General features: G+C 38.8%; 1 protein-coding gene across 2 annotated transcripts; it reads right to left on the bottom strand.

The window, feature by feature from the left end:
- Positions 1 to 9,253: 9,253 nt before the first annotated feature.
- Positions 9,254 to 19,123, bottom strand: LOC134003535 (phytanoyl-CoA hydroxylase-interacting protein-like). 2 transcript variants are annotated; one of them, XM_062442767.1, is made up of 6 exons: positions 19,048 to 19,123; positions 12,661 to 12,857; positions 11,374 to 11,548; positions 11,027 to 11,144; positions 10,760 to 10,940; positions 9,254 to 9,740 (listed from the first exon to the last, which is right to left on the bottom strand). In XM_062442767.1, the coding sequence occupies exons 1-6, from the start codon at positions 19,118 to 19,120 to the stop codon at positions 9,366 to 9,368; spliced, it is 1,119 nt and encodes a 372-aa protein (XP_062298751.1). In that variant the 5' UTR covers positions 19,121 to 19,123; the 3' UTR covers positions 9,254 to 9,365. The 2 variants fall into 2 exon arrangements, with proteins under 2 accessions (XP_062298751.1, XP_062298754.1); XM_062442770.1 differs by having other exon boundaries at positions 10,760 to 10,922.
- Between the last annotated feature and the right edge of the window lie 2,137 nt (positions 19,124 to 21,260).

Here is a 21,260-nt window from a genome sequence, read left to right as displayed (position 1 = left end):
ACTTTGGGGTCACTTGCACGTTGGGGCATGAACGAATTTCAATAGGGCTTTCGCCAGGCGACTTGCAGTCGCCGCTCGGGCCCTAATTACCATCATTGTTCATCTCTTCTCATTTATAGTAACTCTACTATTTCTGGAATCAGTAGAAATTAAAATACCTTTACGTGATCTGTCAGTGGAATTCATTTAATTCACACATTTCTGGATATATTCAATATATTCTATACTATGAATACTTAAAGTTCAAATTGTATACAACATACAGATCACTAACAGCTTCACTTTCCACTGCTGACAGAAATAAATAGAGGAGGTAAATATATGTGGATGTAATCAGAGCCTCTGCCTCAGTCCCTCAGTGTAAAGCTGGTGTGGATCAGCCTGATGTTAAATCACCTATGATGTTGTATCCTCCCATCTGCTGCAGGTTGGTTATGGCCTCCAGCAGGGATCGTTTAGTCTGGTGTGTGTTCAGCTCCCACTCGGTCCTTGGGTCAAACATGACCTGAACCAGACCTGCAGAAAACACACAGAAATGTGTAACACTGACACACTGACACAGCCTTTGTTTTTAAATGATAATGAGAATATCAACAATGATAATTTGACAAGTGCATTTGTTTATTACTATTATTCTTGTTATTATCTCGATAACATCATGGTTGCCCCAACACTCACCAACAGACGTTGCATGTCTGTACTAATTAGCATTTGTATAGAGCAGTGGTCTCCAACCCTGCTCATGGAGAGCTACTGCCCTGCATGTTTTAGGTATCTCCTCACTCTAACACACCTGATTCTAATAATCAACTCGTTATCAAGCCCTTTGACGAGCCTCAGCTGCTTGATAACGAGTTAGAGTGAGGCGATACCTAAAACATGCAGGGCAGTAGCTCTCCAGGAGCAGGGTTGGAGACCACTGGTATAGAGGGACCAAAAGACTTAGAGAACCATTCCAGCAGTTCAGTCCAGTAGGAGAAACAAATGAAGCTTAGCGAAAGTTCAGACAGGAAGACCATCTGTTTGTGAGCTCACGTCATAGTTTTATTTCTCATTTTTTAGTCATTCTGATCCTTCTCACAGCTCATACTGATCTCCGTCAAAGCTCATAATTTCCTTGCTGTTATTTCTGGAGCATCAATTGACACGTCAGCTGTTCACATCAGCTGGTCAAGTCTAACCAATAGCACGGTGACACACCTTCATTGTCAGCCTATCATATTGCAGCTGTCTTTATTAATGTTCTCCCTCTCTGCTCAGGTGCTTTCTTGATGCTGTTTTTGTGCGACCCACCACCTCCCCATCACCACCAAGTCTTCAGATTCCTCAGTGCAACACTTTAACCTCATCAGCTGATCAGTCTCAGCAGAGTCAGATTGACATTGTTTGTCTCTGTGCTCTCTCTCCTCTCAACCCAACTGGTCGAGGCAGATGACCGCCCACCTAGAGCCCGGTTCTGCCTGAGGTTTCTTCCCGAATAGGAGAGTTTTTCCTTGCCACTGTTGCCAAGTGCTTCCTCATGTGGGATTGTTGGGTCTTTTTCTAAATTAATCAATTAATACAGTCTAGTCCTGCTCCACTTGAAAAGTTCCTTAAGATGACTTTTGATGTGATTTGGCCTGAGATTGATTGATCGAAGTCATCAGCCACCACCAGTATCTGGACTCCATGGGGGTTTCTATCATGCTGCTACTCAGGACTGAAGTCCTTCGATTCCAAAATTCTCCCTGCAGAGTCCAAGCGCCAAAGACCTTGACAATACCTAATCATTCATTTCATCTGCATAATAAACATTCTTTAACTTCATTCTCTGGTCTCTGCTGATTGAAATAGTCTGATAATAACCCAGAGTCTACTGTCTGACTCTGCATGTTAGTCAGTCCCCATCTGCACTGCATAAAGAAAGCTAAATGTTGTCACACAGAACTCAAATTGAATATTAATACAGTTAATTATTGTAATGCTTCCAGTTTTATCACTGATAACATATAAAACAGAATGGTGGGAAAAGGCCATGCCTTTCATTAGAGTTACTTTACAGTGTGAGTATACGGCTATTTCTCCGAGGCAATAGACGATGGATCAGGAGTTGGAGCGTAGCAGTAATGATGTGGATGAACCAACAAGTTGTACATCCTCCCTAACTAGAACTTGTTGTTCAGATATTCTGTATGCTTCAAAGAGTCTGTGCAGTCACAACATCTGTCCTGCTAACTGATCCAACATGGACCTACACAGAAGGAATATACAGTATATCTCCACATGGAAATAAGAGTCCTGATAAAAGACTGTTTAAAAGCTGAATAATAACTACCATGAATTACTCATGTATGCTTTGGTGGGTGAAACACTGATCCTTAATGTAGGTGAATCACATAAAAATTTTACTAAAATATTTATGCATGTTTTTAGAGATAATTGGTACTAACAGAGGCTCTATGCAGATTGTGGTTATTTTTGTTAAAGATGTAAAACCGCTGCTATGCTCCTTTTATCCTCACATCAGCCATTCCCTTCACTTGCTATCATGTTATTTTGCAGCTTTTACGCTAATTTTGAACAAAGGACCTGCACCTGTATTTGAATATTTTCACATCATGATGTAAACATTTTAGTATTTTGAACACGTTACACAAACAGTAGTAGTTATAGCAGCAGGAGCAGTGGTGTGAACTGTAATGGTAGTAAAATATTACCAATCTGGACTTTGTCAGGGCCGATGTCGACGTTGTTGACTATCTCTCTTAGAAAGGACTTCATCATGCTGAAGTCTTCAGGGCTAATGCTCCCAGATTCATCGACCAACATCACGATGTCGGCCTTACTGTCACACTGAGAACCTGAAGGAGAGCAGAGGATTATGGGAAACAACACAAAGAGACCAAATGTTGAAGCTAAGGCTGTGTCTGAGTGTCTGTAAACTGAGTTTAAATGTATCCAATATGTAAATCCCTCAAATGTTCCACAATGGAACAACAAAGTAGTGTTCATGTTGCGTACACTACATCCTGAAAGCAATCCCCCAAATCCATGGATCATATTTTATAGACACAGAATTAGTGGTGAGTAACTCTGCAGCTGACTGGATGACATAAAAGTGACGATGATCAGTGAGTGTCTGAAATTTAGGATTTCTGATCAGTATTGAATACATTTTGTGTATTATTGGGTAGTTAATGAGTGAATGAAGGAGGGAGTCATTAGTTTTGAGACTATTAGTACATAAACCAAACTCCATCCATTCTAGATGCTGATCCTCCTGGAGGATCCAGAAGTGTTCCCAGGCCGGATGAGGTTTATATTATCCCTGCAGTGGGTTCTACTGTGGAGTCTCCTACCAGTTGGACATGCCCATTCCCATCTCTTTCTCTCTTTTTACCTGGTGATTGGTGTTTACCTTCAGTCTGGAGTCCTGGAAAGAAAATCAGAAAATTCAAATGTAGATTGGAGCAGAGCAGTGAACTGAACAGACACAGGACCGAAAGTGGGAGACTCTACAAGAGAGAGACAGCAAGCTAGATGTTTATTTTGTCTGAATCAGCGTATGTGGGAATAGTTTTACACAATGGCCATACACAGTCATTACTACATTACATACATTTACTAGCTTTTAACCTGGTCTTGTTTAACAGATATCAGGCAAATAACAAAAGATAAATGAACAGTTTAAAATAATTCATGACGCCTTGTTGAGCTGTTGAGTATGACGTTGTTATGACCGATAAGTTCATGTTGAGTTAATGTAAGACAGCACCTCTGTCTATCTTTCTGTTTTTGAGAGAATTAATTCCAGTTAAAAAACAGTGTTATGGACATGTCTGTGTCCTTCAAAGGGCAATTTGATGGTTAAGACTTGGTTTCAGGGTCAAGGTTTGAATTGGGTTTAAGGATTTAGTTGTGATAGTTAATGTTAGGGTCAGGGGTTCAACATTATATCAATGAGTGTCCTCGCAAGGATATAAAGGCAAACGTGTGTGTGTGTAAGCTTGTATTCATCACATTGCGGGGACATAAATCTTCATGTTCACATTGTGGGTCTTGTCTCCCTTTTTGGGACAAAAATCTAACCCCAATAATGTAAATGCTTAAAGAAGCTTGATTATTTTAACCATCTTTAATTAATGACAAGGGGGAACTATATTTAGGTGAAAGTAAACAGTTTGACAGAGATATATATATTGCTCAACCACATATATTTGATTTTTGCAGCAGTATGTATGTGACAAGAAATTGTCTGATGTTGCCGTGGCAACAGATGTGAACTCTGTAATCTCACATCAGATGCTCATCAGCTGGTTTGTCCTACCTCTCAACTTCAGTTTGTTTACATTAAACCAAACTGTTTTTTGTTGTTAAGGAAAATTGTGCAGCTGACTGTAGGAAACAGATTGAGTCATTCATTGGTTACCACTGGGCCAAAGACTGTCACCAATTGGGGAAAAGTGGTTAAGATTAGAGTAAGTCACCAGGATATATAGCCTAGTGTCCCCAAAAGGGACTTAGGTCAAGGTTTGTGTGCGTGTGTGTGTGTACAGTCACATTATGAGGACTTGCCTCCCTTTAGAGTTAAGTTAGCAACAGTGGTTTAAAAGTTAGAGGAACAAACTTGTGACTGAAAGGTTGTTGGTTCAATCCCCAGACAGGTGGGTAAATCTGGATGGGATGAGTAAAGAAGCAGCGCTTGCCCCTCCCTCATTACCACCACTGAGGCCCTGAACCCCAACAGCTCCCAGTGGCAGACTGTGGTTGTACTGGGCAGCTTCCAGCTGTGAAAGTGTGACTGTGTGAATGTGATCAGGGCGTTTCTGAAAAAGAGAGCACTGCTCTCAGTGAAACTACCCCCTGAATAAATAAAAGTGAAAACAGTCATCTTCTTCTGTCAGGGTTTATGTGACCAACAGAGAGCAACACTGTGAATGTCTTCAGGAGAAACTGTGAGTTGAGTATTTTGTATATGTCTATTTATGTACAATACAAAGCAAAGACATATAACGCAGAGCAGTAGTAAAGCCGACATGAAATGAAATACAGTAAGCAGATTATGAAAATATCATACAAAAAATAAAATAAGAAGTCAAATAAAATAAAATAAAAGACGGTAACAATAAACAAACAACATTATATAAAAGCAAGTCTGTAGAAATGAGTTTTAAGAAATGATTAAAAAGAAGTTACTATACACATTTAACTGTCCTGTAGCTCCTGATGCTCTCATGTAAATGTTTACTGGGCTACACAATAATATGGAAGTTCTTTAATGTCTGATTAAGCCAACAAAAATAATACATCAAATTATTAAAAATTTGAAATTTAAAATTCAAACATGACGAGGAAACAGGTCAAACTTCCATAATAATAAAAACATTAGTAGAATAATAAAAAGTCACTTATTAAATGAGAAAAGTCACAAATCAAATTCAGCTGCATCCTTTTTATATTTCAGGTCTATGTTTAGCTTTCACCACCAGATGGCACCATTTCATTATTTAACAAAGGTCTTCCTCATGTATAGCTGCCATATTTGTTGTGTGATGTGGTGGTTTGTAATTGGTTGTGTCTTGCCTGTCAATCAAACCTTCCTTCAAAGTCCCTCCCTGCTCTTCTTAATATATCCTCACTCCCTGCGAGGTGACGTCACATGACCAACCAACACGGCCCGAAGATCTTACATTTATATGCTTTAAATTAGTATTTTTTGATGATGAACACTTTCAGTACTGGTTTGTTAATTGATGTTAAAGAAATAAAACTCATTACAGCAAGTATCAGAACTTTTACTGAACACACTTCACTACATTTTACTGACCATGTTAACTTTTCCTAGAGGTTTTAAAGCTGCTTTTTGACTTGAACTCAGTATTTTTACAGGACAGCAGAGTCTTACCTGAGCTCCACAGCAGCAGCAACAGCATCAGCAGGTGATCCATGTCCAGGCAGGCGTCTGTCTCCGTCTCTGTGTCGTCTCTCTCTGCTCGTCTGTCGGACTCAACGTGTCTTTATATGTTTAATCAGATGTGATGTTTCCTCTGCATCATTTATCTCCTCATCAGCTTCACGTGGTTTCTGACAGGATGCTGCTGGCTGAAACGCTCTGAGCTGCTTCATCATGTGACTGACAGCTAAAGTAAATGAAGGTTGTTTATCTAACACATTTCACTCATGCACACTCCAATACAAGTTAATTGCATGTAATTTTATCCTTTTAGAAAAGTTGGACCAACCAATCAAAACTTGTTGCTCACATGTGGTTCAGATCGCCGTGGCAACACACAGCCAATCATGAAAGCTACTGATATGTTGGTTGACAGCGAGATGGACCAATCAGAGGGTGTGGTGGCCTCTCTTGACCAATCAGAGGGTGTGGTGGCCTCTCTGGAACAGCAGGCTGTGCATCAAATGAAGTGACAGGAAAGAGCGCGAGGACAAACTTACTGATGAGCAGCTGAGATTATACTGCTGTTACCATGGAAACATCATATCAATTATTGCGACATACAGCAGTGACTTCTGCAGAGCTGTTTTTTTTAATTATTTTTTTTATCGAGTGCAACTTTAATGTTTAACATGAAGACAATAACCCAAACACAACAAGAAGAAAAAAATATAAAAATAACTCAAAAAAAGTGTTGGATTAAAGCTGTATCTGTTTATGTGTGAATGTTTTCTGTGTGTTTGCATGGCTATCTTTGTGAGGACCAGCATGATTTCTCTCACGTTTGAAGTGAGGACCTTTATGCAAAGTGAGGACATTTTATCACTTTGTTTCCACTGTTTTTATGCTGCTGTCAGAAAAGTGCTTAATTGGTGTGTGTATGTTACCTGCACACACATCTGCATCCTTTTAGAAAAGTTGGACCAACCAATCAAAACTTGTTGCTCACATGTGGTTCCGATCGCCGTGGAAACAGACAGCCAATCATGAAAGCTACTGATAGGTTGATTGACAGCGAGATGGACCAATCAGAGGGTGTGGTGGCCTCTCTTGACCAATCAGAGGGTGTGGTGGCCTCTCTGGAACAGCAGGCTGTGCATCAAATGAAGTGACAGGAAAGAGCGCGAGGACAAACTCACTGATGAGCAGCTGAGATTATACTGCTGTTACCATGGAAACATCATATCAGTTATTGCGACATACAGCAATGACTGCTGCAGAGCTGTTTGTCTCTCTCTCTCTCTCTTTCTCCCGCTCCCTCTCTTTCTCTCTCTCTCTCTCTCTCTCTTTCTCTTTGTCTCTCTCTTTTTTTTATTGAGTGCAACTTTAATGATTAACATGAAGACACAAATGACACAGGACAGTACAAACAGGAGAAAAACAGAAGCAGACAAAAACCCAAAAATAAAGAAATGATAAAAATAACTCCAAAAGTGTTGGATTAATACGGTGTGTTTGTCTGTGTGTCTGTGTTTGCATGGCTATCTTTGTAAGGAGCAGCATGAAATTTTAACCTTTGGCGGGAGGACCTTTTTACAAAGTGAGGACTTTCCGGCCCTCACTTTGTTTTCACTGTAAAGGCCTCCTGAGGCTTTATATGCTTCTCTCAGAGTAACAGAGGTCCTCAGAAAAGTGGTAAAATGAGAAATAAAATGGAAAAATTGATGTGTGTACGTTACCTGCATACACACACTCTCTTGCACCCTCTATGGTCATTGCATGCCACTGCACCCAACCTACTGAAACTAATTTAAAATGACAGGATTTTATCAGTTAAATTGATTAAATTGTATGAAATTTCATGCTAGTTTATTTCACATACATTATTGTGTTACTTTTCATTTAATTAAAAAAGTTAATTTCTTCTACTTACCAATTATAAGTCTACAGTGGAAATATTCACACCCCACCTGAAGCCCACAGGAAAGCTTCAGATCCTGGGTAACCTCCACCTGCTTCTGAGCATTGGACCACTCGGCTGCGTATGTGGCATGCGCTCTAACCACTCGACCACCTTTGTTTTGTTTCGGAATCAAAGGCACCAACTGGGAAAAATCATTGTTAAAAATCTTTGTTATGTCTGACCAATGGCAATGTCTGACCATAGAAACTAACTACCCTGATTGGGTATTTTAGGCGATCTCATAGGGCTAAACAGACTAGTAATTGTCCATCTGCAGTAAGAAAATTTATTACGTGAGCATGTTTTGTATTTCAACAGACACAAAAATGTTTCCTCCAGTTGGTTTTGGGGTGATGAAACAGTGTTCAGCCCGTGATTAATTCATTGTGCAAAGTTAGCATGAGCCACAGTCAGAATGGTCAAAATTATACAACACAAAAACATTAGAAAAGTGATGAAGAAATGTATTTAAAGTCTGTGTAAAGTAAGAATAAATATGTGTTCTGAGTTTGACATACCAAAGAAAAGTGTGTTGTTAACCACCCTGCCAAATTTGAATGATTAAAAAAAAAATAATCGCCAAATATATGAAATTAGGCTTCAAAGTTGTGTAAAAATCAATCAGCCTCTGTCTCTGCTCCCAAACACTGTGGGCGTGTTTAAAAGTGAATTGACTTTACACAGACTTTAAGAAATCTTGTGTCAAAAAGCTTGCATTGTACACACCAAATTACCAAACTTTCATCCACAAACAATGACGAGTCTCCAAAATCTCTTTAAAACATTACATACAAAAATAAAAACACATGTACATTTGTATTTAAATCTACTTTACACTGAAGGAGAGTGTGAGAAGAAACTTATTAAAGCTTTGATTTTTCAGTTCAGGATGCTGTTTGTGAGCAGGTTGGAAAAATTACAGCTTTAAACAGTGGTTTAAATATAAAAAATGTGAAATGAGAGCTGAGATGTTACATTCTTACTTATTTTAAACGACTTAATTAAGAGTAATACTTTTACTTTTAGTGACATTTCAAAACAATATAAATCAAAAATCTCAATAACAAAGATGGTTGTGTTGGGTAAAGTGAAAGAGAGGTGATACTTCTCTTGAAAAAGTATCCAATCAAAAAAACATTTATTTCATGTGCTATATGTGTTAGCTGGTACGCTTATCAACCACTGAGAAAAAAACCCAAGCATAAACTCTTTAGCTCTTTAAAAGATCACTCTGTAGGATTTAGTAGCATCTAAAGGCTGCTGATCACAACCATCTGAGTACCTTCCCCTCTCCTGTCACGCTTTAGATCACTTCTAAGTTATAGTTCAATTAATTGTGGATGACCACTGTGAAATAATATTTTAGAAAATCATATAATAGAATATGTTAAGTTAAAAAAATAAATGTATTGATTGCTAGCATCTAGCTAGCCAGTCATTCCATGAAGAGTGGGACCTAAGTTATTAGCTTGTTAGCTACTTTCCAGTCAGTGATAAGCAGGTTAGCTGGTTATCAGTCAAACAATCTGACTAACGTCCCACACTAATGTTGCAGATTTTACAGCTGGGATCTTTCTTGGCATTGAAGGTGGACAGGCTCATGAGCTGGTGCCCACTGATCTGTGCTACCGTTCCCAAAGACAGATCCACCGGCTCTGTGTAGATCACCTCCAGTATGACGTCCTGGGCATGATGGAAAGACAGCGAGCCACTGTCTTCCTCAGTGCAGGTTAGGAAGCAGTTGTTGGATCTGTCCAGAGCTGGTAACCTTCCTTTACAGAAGGCATCTCCTTTGGAGCCATCAGGAGCTAGGACTACAATAACATAGTGATATGATGTATACATGCAGTAAAAATCCCCAAAGTAGATGTTGGTGTTCCGGTTAAAGAGGACGTCTGCTTGGATCTGTACAAAAACAAATATAAACAATCACTGGTCATTAATTTTAATTTTTATGACATAAAACAATCTATACAAACATTTCCACTATTCAGCAGGGAGTCATGTATGTAACACTAAGTACATTCACACTAGGATCCACATGTATTACTAACAGACTCAGCATGTTGGCCAGGGCACTGACAGCAGTGTGAAGCTGAGTTGTGCTGTTTGAAATTATGCAGAAGAACTGTTTGTCTTTGAGGATTTGATCACACTACTGTTTTTTCTGTGTTATGAATAAATGCTCTTTATAATGTGAATATAATCCCAGAACAACTGGGATTATAGGATCTAACTATAATAACTATAATATCCACTAGGCTTATAATTGCTCTCAAAGTTGTTGTAATGGATGTGCAAAATGTATTGTAGATTTTAAGTGGGCTGCCAGGGTTTTATTTGCTGTTTCAACTTTAGCCACAAGGTGACAGCATTGATTAAGTTTATTGCTCTCCACCAAGTATATTATGGCCCTTCTTTCAGTGTTTCACATTTTCATGGTGGGCAGTGCTGTGAATCTGACTTATAAAGAGGTAGGTAAATATGCACACATGTAGTGTATATATGTATTTATAAGTGCTGTTCTTAAGTTATTAGTGTTTTAACTGGATGGTTTCATTACTGGTGTTAATGTCCTGCAGTTTAAGTGCAAGACATCAACCCCTGAATTTTTCATCTAACATGCATATAGTCTCAACTTTAAACATGTCATGCCATAGTAATTTGTAACTAATGAAGTGGTACAGAGTTTATTACCCTCAGTGACCTGGGCAGATGATGACGTTTATCTCAAACAGACACTTACAGCCATGTGGAAGCCATGTGAAACCATGACCTTAAGTGTAAATGGGATTGAGGCTTCAGACTTATTATTATATTTATTATTATTATTATTATTATATACTCAACATCACAGATAATAATGTAATTACTTTCCTGTCGAGTCTCAGTTAGTGTGAACAGCGTTTTCAGGTATACTGTACCTGGAAGCGGTAGGGTCCGTATGGGGAGTCCTGGGGAGGTTTTCCTGTGTTGAACTCTGTGTTGCAGCTGAAGAAGATCCCCTCCAGTTTGCCGCTGATGGGTGACCCGTGGCTGCCACTATTGTCTTTAACCGCCGGCAGCATGCGGCAGCACTGAGCGTCCCTGGAGCGATAAGAGGGGCTGTTCACACCACACACACTAGGGTTAAAACACAGCTGAACACATATTAAGTGTGTGACTTCACTGAAGATGCTGGACACACACACCTGGCTTGCTGGAAATACTCCTTCTCTTGGTTACGATAGAAGACAGTGAACGGCAGCATCCTGGCGGCAATCGCCTCGGCTTTCTGCAGCAGTTGGTTCAGATGGACTGTAGAATAATCTGGAGACACATGAACAGTATATGCATCTGAATATCAACACATTGCACACTAAATGCTTCAGATAGACACACCTGAAAAAGAAGAGCAGTTTAGGATTTAAATATTAAACAAATTAATACATTTATGCTAATGTCTTTTTTCATTCAGAGAATGCTGTGGCAGTGTCAGTACACATAAAGTCAAGGGAACAAGGGGGTGGGATGATCGACTGTGAGTATTTTGTTGAACCTGCGGTGCAGAACTCGATGATTTCACTCCACTGAGAAACAGAGTATTCTCCATCCGGTTGTTTGGCAGCTGTTTGGACGGACACAGTGTACTCGGTCCGAGGGCTCAGGAACCAATGGCCTCTCACCATCATCGGCAAGGGAACCGCCTTCGCCACAAGTTTAGTCGGCACATCCTGAAATGAAGAGCAAAGTCACAAGCAGCTGCAGAGTGCTCTGGGTGTTTTCACACGTTTAAAATCATTCACTGCAACATTTCAGTCAAAGCATGTTTCCATCGTCCTTTTTTATGTGCATTCTCAATTTAGGTTGGGTAGATAAAAAGCAAAAGACTTAGTGAAATGTATATCCAATAAAAGTGTAGACGGGCTCAACATTATGGAAAAGCCCGTACAGAAATAAAACATTTGTCTTTACCTTTTGCTAGAGTCTGTTTATTATTGTGATTAACCAAGTCAAGTAACAAGTAATCTTCCTCAAATGAATACATTAAAACAAACTGAAAAGACATATTTCCATCATGTTTTCCACATGGTTTTCCATTGCTTGAACTTTGACTGCCGGATGACATCATCTTGTATTAATCTTTCTGTAAATAATACATTTTAAATTTGAAAACAATTATAAGAATATTATAAAATTCATATTAAACACAATGGAGAATTACAGCCCCAGCAGGAATCCCTTGCTACCTTACAATTTAAGTAGTCAAACTCTGTGATATCTGTCATTGTTAATTAATTCTAAAAAAAACCTGCAACACATGATTTGCAATTTACTTCTTTTTTTTTGTAGAAAACATAGGCAGAAGTCTTTAGTGGTCTATGGATGGTCCTCAGAATAAGGTTTTTATGAAAGTTAAATAGATTTCATGGAGCAGAATTTGTGGATATCTAGTAATCTGTAAAACATTTTGTAGATTATAACCTTTTCTTTCTTATATATTATTCTTCAAGATCTCCTGGGCAGATTTCTTGGCAAAAGGGTAAATATTTACAATCATTTATTGTTTTACTGGTTTATAAGCAGGTGACACTGCAGCGATGGCAGCTGGTCTACTTCCACTAACAACCTCGGAAACAGACGACAACACCAGAAATACTTCAATCACTTAAAAAACATCAGACATGTGGTTGGCAGTGCAGAAGACCGAAACAAGAATATTTCCACAGAACTTTGCTACTGCCATCTTTATTTTGCCACAAAGGAAACGAATGAAATCGGAGGGTAGCTTTAAGCAATTAGTTTAATCAGATTTTTCCACTCTTTGCCATCTTGTCATGCCAACCTTATGTTTGAACTTGTTGCACTCCTTGTTCTCCTTCTTGTTTAGGTCGATGAAGTAGTGTGTGATCCTCTCTCTGCCTCTGCTGTCCATGTCCCAGCTGATCTTGAATGAATCACAGGTGATATTACTGATGCGGATCTGCTGGGGAACCGGCAGGTCGTCCAGATCCCCGATGCCACTGTCTGCAGACTCTGTGCCTGCAAAAAAGAGTCAGTTTGGAGTCTTTTAAAACCCATGAAAACACACTCACATATTAATCCTACAGACTCATTCAAACCCATACATTGTTTCACTGCATCAGTTTTAATCCTGATTCTTTCAATTATTTGGAGAAATATGTTCCTTCAACTTAACAGAAAATAAAATAATGTTATGTCTCTTTTATCTGTAATTTACTTTAATGTGACTGTAATTATAGTGCTGTTTGGAAATGAATAAAGCTAACTAAGTGTCTGACCCTGATTTTTTATATTTGATTGAGTGATTGGAGCTCTGATTAAACTCCACACAGCATTCTTCACAGGCACTGACAGGAAACACACCACAGAAGTAGGTATTTGACTCCTTGCAAATACTGCAAGTGTTAGGACGGACAACCCTAAAAACCTTTCCAGATAGGATATGAGTCCTTTAAACACAACACCAACTGCAGCAGATCAGAGATTAAGAAGAGCAAACGTTCAGCACTGGAATATTGTTGGTCTCCATCCACTGACTGATGATGTAAGAAGATTATGTCAGAGGCTTTATAAACTCTGCTCTTGTCAGACAGCAGTGAGTGTACTGTGTGTGTGTGTGTGTGTGTGTGTGTGTGTGTGTGTGTGTGTGTGTGTGTGTGTGTGTGTGTGTGTGTGTGTGTGTGTGTGTGTGTGTTGAGGAGGAGGCACTGCTGCTTTTTATCATCTGGACAGCACAGTGACAGATTAACCCACTGAGGGTCAGATAATTTTGACCCCGAATCACATTCCACAACAGAGCCATGTCACTTACCATTACATTACAGGACCTGTTCTTACCAACTTCTGTGGACTTTTCTGACCTCTGGTAGCATCAAGTCCCCCAAATTAAATGAGTCAATGCATGGCTTGACTATTGGCGCTTTTCCACTACACAGTTCCAGCACGACTCGCCTCGCCTCGACTCGTGTTTTTTTGCGTCTCCATCAGGGAAAGTACCTGGTACCTGCTACTTTTTTAGTATCTGCTCTGTCGAGGTTCCAAGCGAGCCGAGCCGATACTAAATGTGACGTCAACAGACTGCCGGCCACTGATTGGTCAGAAGAGTTGTCGCTGGAAGAGTCATGAGCCGTCCCACACAAGAAGAATCAAACCCAACATTTTTAAATACCAACAACAGCGATACAGCCATACATACACCTACATTTTTTTGCGTTGTGTGAGACAGAAAGTCTCATACAGCAGCAAGTACACCATCGCCTCAATGTCCTCCATTGTTTATGTGTTTGTGTTGCGTATAAAAGGAAGTCACAGTACATACTAACACGCTATTTAGCACTCCAAAACAGTATGTGAAACAATAGTATGAAACCAATATTATGAGAAATGTGTATTATTTCTGGGTATATATTACAATATGCAATGCAGTAGTGATGGCGACAGCATAAACATAACAGACAATGGCGGCCAGCGATCGAGCCAGCTCTGGTCTAACATCTGTAACGCCTCAATTCAAGTGACGTTTCACTCTTCTAAGTTCCATAGTTGGTTTGGGTTATGATGGTTACACATCACTCAGGAAGTGATGTGATAATAACAGCTCAGTGCATCTGAAAAGGTATATGTTACTGTTTGCAAATTGCAAAACAATACGTTGAATGATAGTACACAATGTGTAGTGCTGCTGCAATTTTGGACGCAGTGTAAATGAACTCAAGATGTGACTTCATTCCTTCAACCAATCAAACACAAATCGGCATACTCAGTACAAAATTATGACTTTATCCTTTTTCATTTAAAGTTAATATGAAAAAGGTTTATTGTATAACTTTCACATAATTACTTTAATTGTATTACTGGAAATGAAAGTACTGCATTGAAGTAATAAACCTCCCAAATCTAGTGATCAGTCATTACAGACAAACATGCAGAAAATGTTTTCAGGATGATTTAATGTCTTTTTCACCCTGCTCTGAGTCAAACTTGTGTTTACTCCTCTCTGTTTCTTCTTCTGTATTCATCTCTTTTCTCTGCCCTCTTATCCCTCCCTCCTTGTATTCTGCTCTCTCCAGAGTTCGAGGTCATTGGACAAAAGGCTTCAGTCAGCAGAGACACAGAGACCTCGCTGGCTGAACAAGGAGCCTGTTGAGGAGGAGAGGGGACAGAGGACGGTCTCAGGCTGTGTTCAAACTGCAGCACAAACTGCCTTCATTCAGATATACCTCACATCTGATGTTTCCTCATCATTGTGAACCGGAAAACGGAAAAAAAACACACCAGAAAAAATGGAGACAGTTTTACTTTTCTGGAAGATATTTCATACCAGAATTTAAAAGGGCAAAATTGAATGAGCTAATCAAAGCTATCATAGTGTATTAGCTGTGTTGCAATATTAACTTTTATTAGACATCCTGTCGCAGTAAAAACTTTTGCCAAGGCACCATACTAAAACAAACTGCTGTCAAATGTGCTGACGTCTCAGTTTTGTTGGTTAAAACTCGAGGTGGCATCTTACCACCACCCAACCGGCCTCCTGCATATATGAAAGTCAGCTCATGTAAATGTCATCTGTGCTACTTCACTTTCCCTATCATACATATTGTAGAAATGTTGATATAAACGTTTTTAAACATAGAGATTCAGATCTGTGTTTGGCAGAAATGTTTACTGACATCAATTTATTCTGACAACTGGGCTGTTTACAAAATGTCAGCATAATATTCACTCTAATGATCTCATAGTGATCACTAATTAAGGCTTAAAGACAAAATAAATGTAGAAATCAATCAGCGTTACAACCTTAGAGAATCCTGAGAACACTCTGCTTCCTACATATTATTTCTTTTCGAGTGACAGCATCGTGTCTCATCAAAGACTCCACTGAGAAACAGACAAAAAGCTGTTATCTAACAGGCATCCTTATTTACTGTACATTTTTACTTACTTTTGATCTATGGTATAACTGTGTATCATGTAGCGTTGTGGTTTATAACAAACTGTGTAGCCCTCATTCATCATTGTACATCATGTTGAAAAGTCAAATGATCTTCTCTGTCAAGTTGTCGGCTTAGCCACTGGTATATATATATATATTTTTTTATCTATAAGGCAATTTTAGGTAGACTGCCATCATATTTAACTGTCTTTATGTCTGTCAAACATGGCACAGGCAAGAAGGCCCATCTCAGTCACCCAGGACCTAGTCTCATATACAGAGTTTAAAAGCATTGTCAAGTCAATAGTTGTGAGTCTGTACAAACTTGCAAATGTTTTGATTGATAATGGTATTCTCCAAGCATTTTGACCTTCACTTTGAAATGTCTATTGTCTACATTTCTTATTTTGTGATGTTGTGTTTTATGTTCTGCTGCTACTCTTGGATAAGACATTTTAATCTCATTGAGACTAACCTGGTAAAAGAAAGGTTCAATAATTATAAAACAACTAAAAAGAAAAGAAAACACTCATTTTTTCCCCTGTGCTGTTCACAACCACTTCCACACATTAAACACAGCAAAAGGAAAGGAAAAAGAATCTCCCCCGCTGACTTTCCTTCCTCCTCCCTCCTCTTCTCTCCATCGTGCCAGTGAATGGAGGAGGTGAGGCGTATATTCATCTACTATGGGAAGATAATTAGCCTCCGTGAGATTCACCACACTGAAGCTGCTGCCAGATTTTGGACCACAAAGAAAAAGAGGCAGGAAAACTTCTAGAAACTGATGAACCTCTTCACTTGTCCTGCACTATGGCTCACCTGAATTTACATTTATTATTATTATTATTATGTATTTATAATAAGTGGCACTGTGGTGGACCGTTCCATTAAAAAAATTCCAAGAAATCCTAAATAGAGAAATCCAACCAAAGACATTATTTTATCTGCCGACTGTCAACACTAACTAACTGAACAGTTTTAAAATAATTTAACTATCCCATTGTGTGTCCTCCTGTCGATCATGTTCTTCAGACAGCAGGAGGAGGCTGGGAGGGTCTGCAGGAATTCAAAAACAGTTCCTGTGAGCTACAACCCCTCACTTCCTCTTTACAGCACAAACAAGCGAGGCTGATGTGAGACGGCCAAACGCACACTGCGTGAGCCTGATGTTAATCTCTGCTAATCTGCTGCAGAGTCTGTTAGGTGCTGCACAACTCAGAATAAAGCCTCACATCATCCTCAGTCCTCTGCATATGTTCAGCTGCTGGCATCATGAGCAGTGTGGAAAAATATCAAAATGAACGCTGCAGTTTCTGTTGACAATAATATGTGTCAGTGAAATCTGATTCATTATAATAAATACAATATCAGATTGACATAAGAACTAAAACACTAATTAGGGGAATTCAAATGTGATATTCAGTATCCAGAGGTGTTTTTAGGTCTTGTGGGGAAAACAACTGATCCTATTCAAACATTTAAATGAAAGCAGCATCTACAGCATTTACAGCAAAATGTAGAATAAAATAAATGGGTGTCAACAAAGAAGTTATTAGTATTAGTTTCTTACTGGCATGAAAAAAACGAACTACGGTACTATGTTGCATTTATAGATATAGAACATGTATTGTATATCACTTTGCCTCATTTTTTCCACAGATGACTCAATCTCCAAGTCAACCAAGGATAAATAGAAGATGGAAACACATATATTGATTTAAATGTTTATGTTGAGAGAGAGGAGAAGGAACCAAAAGTACTGACTCAAACCTAAAAAACAAACAAACAGCTGTATTGATCTAAATCTACACTGCAGGTGAAACATCTTTATGGAGTCTGACATAAGGAGAGACTGAGACAATGAAGCCCACAGGAGAGCCTCAGATCCTGGGAAACCTCCATCACTCGGCCTGCTTCTGAGCACCGGACTGGACCAGCGAGTCCCCAGTCAATGCTTCCAACTAGGAGTCACTTCCAGTCATGTCCCCCTGCTGCTGTCCTCCTCATAACTGATTCATTGTTATTTATTTCTCTAATGCATGACTAGTTTTTCATTTATCTCTGTGTTTCCATTTCAGTGTCATTCTTTCAGTTTGATGTGACATGCTCTCGTCACAGCTCAGGTTTCGTTGGCGCATGTACAACAAATAAATCTAGTCCAATTTTCCCCTTTAATTTTATCCTTTACCCTTTACTTTGAAGATAAATTTAACATTTTGTTATTTAAGGGCCTCACTAAAAAGCCAAACTGTGCTTTTGACAAAGTATTAACTCATCACAATCAAGTTTCTAGAGCCGGATGTCAGCAGGATTCATCTGAACAACAGAACCAACAGAGCGGCTGGTTTCCTTCTCGCTCTGACTCCCCTGAACGCCTCAGTCACCTCTGCGATAACATCCAACAACAGAAAGTGACACACTGAGATTAAAAAAGGGTACGTATTTGCAATAGTTAAGTCTCTACTTGTGTGACGCATTTCCAATAACTGCCATAGTCGTTGATCATACTGCAGAGTTGGGAGGTTTAGCAGAGCTCGCTGGCATGGTCTTGATTAATAAGGATATCCTAAGAATTAAGTCCAGATGATTTGTTGGGACAAATGATCAGAATCAATCAAACAGTATTACAGTTGACAGTCAGATGACAGTAAAAAGAAAAAAAGAAGGAAAAAAAAGATATAGGAGCTGAGAAGAGAAAAACAAAGCAGTGACACAGATATTTACTGCTGACATGTAGAATCTGCTGATTTACTGAATGAAATAAAGATTTTTCTGGCAAAATAAAATAGTTTAATCTAACTTATTAATTGTTAATATTCACACTAAAATCGATCATCAATCAGAGTGAAGGCAGAAAGGGGACAGAGTTCTTATCACAAATTATTAGGTCACTTTAATTAATGCAGCACTTAACAGCATTTCTACTTTTTTTTAATTAAAAGAACAATTTCAATTTAAAGCATTTACTAGTTTGATATATTAAAAAAATTAAATTCAAGAAACATGCTCAGTTCTTTTACTTGTATTATTTCCAAATTGACACCCTCATAAGACATTAATGTTTTCTGATGACATTTATTTACAGTAACATTTAGAAACACAGTCAGCTGACAAACAAACTAATGAAATTTATCATAAAGACCATTTAGCTTAAAACTGCCTGGTTGAAAACAGTTCAGTAGGACTTTTATGCATAAAAGTGTATTTAGGGCTCCAATCAGACTGTTAATAGTTTAAAATGATGAATGCGGTGTATAAATGAGAGCACACACTGACCTTCCCTGTCACACAGCTGCAAGCTCGGACTGCTCAGGCTGCTGTGAGGAAGCTCCATCATGTTTACATCCATAAAGAAACAAACTCAATCACAGCAAAACTAAACGTCAAAGAAAAACAAGAACAAGTGAAGTCAGGTTCAGTCTGACCACTGCTCGCTCTCTCTCTCTCTCTCTCTCTCTCTCTCTCTCTCTCTCTCTCTCTGCTTCTATGACATCACATGGAGGAGGCGGGGTCGGGGGTCAGAGTGACCAACATTAACACAGACACACGTCAAAGTTCAGACTAAGTTAGAGCTACAACAATCAGTCCAGTCGATCAGCAGACAATTTATTAAAGATCTTTTTTATTATCATTTATTGTTCCGTCTCCTCTTCCTAGGGTCCGTGTTAAAATAAAATATATATATTCAATGTTTGCAATTCAACTACAGTAAATAATGTAGTTACAACATTCAACTATGAAACTATAAATGTACAAAAGATCAAAACAGAACAATTTAAATGGGCTGACAAGCGAAACAAACATAACAGTGTCAGTTCATAGACTTGCATATTTCCAACAAATTAAAAAGGAAAAACGCATTTTTGATGGCATCATCTGTGGATTAAAACATAATGTCAGGAGGAGGAGGACGAGGAGGAGGAGGGATTACAGGAAAGTGAATTAAACCAGCGCTTATGTAAGGAGATTAACTGGAGGCTCACACATTTGAACTTCTACTCTTGTGAGGACCCACATTGGTTATATCTCAATTTCCTTAATTGCGTCCATGTTTCTGTCACTGGCAGCTTAGTGCCTCCTGCTGAAGACACGAGGAGAGGTGCAGGACAAGATGCGAGGAAGAGAGAGGAAAGATGTTTTTAGATAAACTGTCATCTGAAGCGATGATCCAGCTGTCAGTCGGCTTTAATAGATCTGTAACGGCCTTAATGAGGATGGACTGGATTGATTTTCAGATGGGATGTACCCAAGGGCACAGGTTTGCTTTCAGAAATGGAAAAAAAATGTGAACATTAGAGGATCAAATCAAAACCTGCCAACAGCCCAGAGTACTGACCAATAAGCTCACTCACTGGAAAAACATCTGTTATCATCCCTATAGGAACCTGAAGCAATAGATGTTGTTATATTCCAGGCCATTCTCATTTGCTATATTACTCAACTTTTAACCAGGAGATTTTATGCCTGTTGTGCCTTTAGTCTTGTGGGCAGACCGGATAATTCACTGATGATTTTATTTATATCCTCAACATTTATCAGCACAAAAACTTGAAAGTGTCCTTGATAACTCTTTAAAATGATTAATTATTTCCCCTTCCATTGTGAGAAATCTGTTTTGTTTTGCTGTTTTGTACAATAGTGGAAGTGGCTACATTAGTCTACCCACGACCCCATGACTCAATGCCAAATATGCCGAATGTCAGGTTTTCTTTGAACGATGTATTTAACATTTTACAACACAAAAACATGAAGTGTCCCAGACATATCAACAATATGATTGGTTAATGTTAAGGTCATTAGATTGAATTATTTACCCCTGAAAAATAAAGCTTTTTATCGGGGTTTGATAGCAGAAGGTAAGGGAAGAGCAGTGTGTTGAGGGTGTGTTCAACTACTGTTTAGTAGTGTCCATTGGTGGGCTTCATTCCATTTCAAATTACCGCCGTCTGTCGCATACCAACTACAAACACCAATATCTCTGTGCGAGGTTTCTCATTTTCACAATATATGGCTCAGGATATTGAATAGGCTGCGACATAGGATACAAACTGAACCGCTGTACTTGATATGGATTTATTTACTTTGATTAACTGTAAATGTGCCTAATGACCACTGAGTTGGAAAAGGTATCAACTGACCGGTAATTCTGCATGGCGACCATTTAAACCAAAACATATATTTATTGGGCTTCTGTGCCAATCTGAGTATACTTTTTATTAACAATATTGCTTGTTTGTGATGGTGGGTATTACAGGAACAGATCATATTTTTAAAAAAGGATTCATATAACTGTAGACAGTAGGTTTGTCTTTTTTGGTCTTGACTTCAGATATATATAGCTTTTACTTTGTAGGCCAATGAATAAATGATACTAATGATGCTTCCACACTGATTTTCCTCTGAACACATTATTATTAAATCCTGCAGCCGACTGTGCAAAACATATTACAGGAAGCCATCAAAGTCTGTCAATCTGATTTCTGTTGCTT

The sequence above is a fragment of the Scomber scombrus genome, chromosome 21, assembly GCF_963691925.1.
Source record: "Scomber scombrus chromosome 21, fScoSco1.1, whole genome shotgun sequence".
Classification (NCBI taxonomy): Eukaryota; Metazoa; Chordata; class Actinopteri; order Scombriformes; family Scombridae; genus Scomber; species Scomber scombrus.
The sequence above is the reverse complement of the archived record's forward strand: the minus strand, read 5'-3'. Positions and strand labels throughout refer to the sequence as shown.